Raw genomic sequence first — 2,458 nt, 5'->3', positions numbered from 1 at the left:
CGACGGCCGCGCGGCGTTCCAGCGACCCCCTCCGATGGCAGCCACTCCAACCACGACGCCTTCAAGGACCGTCACCAGCCTGTCCAGCACCGTCAAGACTACCAATGACTAGCCGTGGAACCGAACGGATAGAAGAGAGCCGGCAGTGACGAGGGTTTGGTGAGGTGGGAGAACGGCCAATGGTTTGGGAAGGGGTTGAGGCAGTGAGGGTTTGCTTCATGGGTTTACAAGTTACCCTAACATTGGTCATTTTATTTTTGAGAGCCCCCGTTTTAAATTCCACCGAATTTATACAAATCAGCTAAAGGTGACTGACTAGAGTTAAGGTCTCAGTAGAGATCTGATATGCATATTACTGACTACTTTGATTGCTTTGCTTCATGAGTACTACTCAAACTTGCACAAGAATGTCTTAGTAATACCCATGATTGTACTTTCCAAATTCCTAACTTTTATGTCTTGTAAAGCAATCAAACCAAGACCTATGATGGTTAAGCAGCTACTATGTTAGTGTTTTGGGTCTTCATGTGGTTTTAGAGGTAAAAGGGTGTTCCGGGTCAGCTGTACGGTTGAAACTGAAACTTGTCTCTTTTATTTTTGGTCATTTATATGGAATAGCTGTGCTTTAGCAGGCTATACACTAATAGAAACAGCACCACTATTGGGTGCAATAGCTGCCATAGCTATATCAGCGGAACTCCATGCGTAGCTGTGATAGATAGCTATTTAGAAAACTACTTGGCAACTAAACTGTTTGCCAATGATTGAGTAAATTGCACGAAACCACCACTTTGAAGGCTAGGTTTGCGATAAACACTAGGATACATTTTCTCGACAGAAAACACCACGTCTTGCATATTTTTTTTGCAAAAAACACTGATCGGCGGATTTGACTCGATTAAGCATGTTTATGACAGACTGGGCCTGCTAGTCAGGCTGACGTGGCACCACCTAATTAACGGCGACGTTGGCTAACGTTATCATCATGTGTGGCCCTGTGGGGTCCACCTGTCATTGAAAGAAAAAAGGAAAAAAATCTGGTGCTCGTCAACCTCCTGCCGCTGGACCAATTCGTCCAGATCCGTTGCTGCTCGCCGCGGCCGCCGCTCCTCGCTGCTGCTGCGCCGCGCCCGCTTGCTACCGCGCCCACTGCTCGCCGCGGCCGCCGCGCCTCGCTGCTGCCGCGCGTGCTGCCTGCTCGTCGCGCCCGCTGCTTGCTCATTGGCCGCCGCGCCCGCTGCCTGCTCGTCGTGCCTGCTGCTTGCTCGCTGGCCGCCGCGCCCACTGCCTGCTCGCCGCGCCTGTTCGCTGCTCGCCGCACCCGCTGCCTGCTCGCTGCTCACCGCACCAAGGGGGAGGCAGAGGACGCCGCATGTCCCGCCCCCGCGCCCGGTTGAGGAGCGGTCTGCCGCAGCTCGCCAACAGCCCGCTGCCGCACCTTCTCGCCGCCGCCCAGTTCGTCGCGGCTGCACCTCGAACTCCGGCGGGCGGCCAAGGTGCATGGCCGCACGCGGAAGATGCCATCGCCCCTGCTCGCGCTGACGAATTCCGGCAGCGCACCCCTGCTGCCCGCGCCCCTGTACTTCGACGTCGTCACGGCCCGCTCCAGCGTCAGCGGAGACCGCCTCCGTGAACCTCCGACGCCCCACAACACCTGCACGCCATATGCTCGATAAAATGACGCAAAGAGTAAGTGGTTTGAGAGAGAGTGAGGAGTGTTTCGCTGACGAGCTGGTCCCGCGCCCAGCAAAACCTTTCGTTGTAACGGTGTGAGAGATTGATGCCATGTCAGCCTGATTGGCGGGCCCCATCTGTCATAAACACACTTAACCGAGCCAGATCCGCCGATCAGTGGTTTTTGCAAAAAAAAATACGCAAGACGTGGTGTTTTTTGTCAAAAAAATGTATCCTAGTGTTTTTCACAAACCTAGCCTTCAAAGTGTTTTTTTTGTGCAAATTACTCCCAATGATTAGGCACATGGCTTGGTTTACCAGCTTCTTTTTTTGGTGAAGTGCGGACTTTGGAGTTTGGACCATCGCTGATGGGTACCTCAAGTGTTTAATAACTGTTTGGACACAAGTTAGATATCTGGTGCCATTGAGATACGAAAACTTGCACCTTGAATTCTTATCCGATGAATGCTATATGATATTTTTTTTTGGAAATGAAAACAAAGAGATCAAAGCTATCTAGATATCAGAACCTGTACGCATAATTTTGTTTCTATTTGCTGCTCATTTTCCTGGTACTCCACTTTGATAGTAAATTAATGATTTTGTTTATCAACCGCAACAGGCCTTCACGGAGTGGAAGTGGAAATTGCAGATTATCCTGCTGTACTTCTCAAGATATCAAGTTAAGGTATGCTAAATTTACTTTATAATCACCTGATTCTTAGCATGCAAATGCCTTCTGTGCAACTAAAGAAATGCCCCTTTGGAGACAGTGATTGGTGTT

At 50.4% G+C, this 2,458-nt stretch overlaps 1 protein-coding gene across 1 annotated transcript in view; it reads left to right on the top strand.

The window, feature by feature from the left end:
* LOC119320044 (negative regulator of systemic acquired resistance SNI1-like) overlaps positions 1-2,458 on the top strand; it is an 11,515-nt gene that overhangs the window by 6,589 nt on the left and 2,468 nt on the right. The window contains exon 10 of the mRNA XM_037594191.1: positions 2,297-2,362. Coding sequence (XP_037450088.1) covers positions 2,297-2,362 — 66 coding nt within the window. The remainder of the gene's footprint in view (positions 1-2,296; positions 2,363-2,458) is intronic.

Source organism: Triticum dicoccoides, chromosome 6B (assembly GCF_002162155.2).
Source record: "Triticum dicoccoides isolate Atlit2015 ecotype Zavitan chromosome 6B, WEW_v2.0, whole genome shotgun sequence".
NCBI lineage: Eukaryota > Viridiplantae > Streptophyta > Magnoliopsida > Poales > Poaceae > Triticum > Triticum dicoccoides.
Note: the sequence above shows the minus strand (reverse complement) of the source record. Positions and strands in the feature narration are given on the sequence as shown.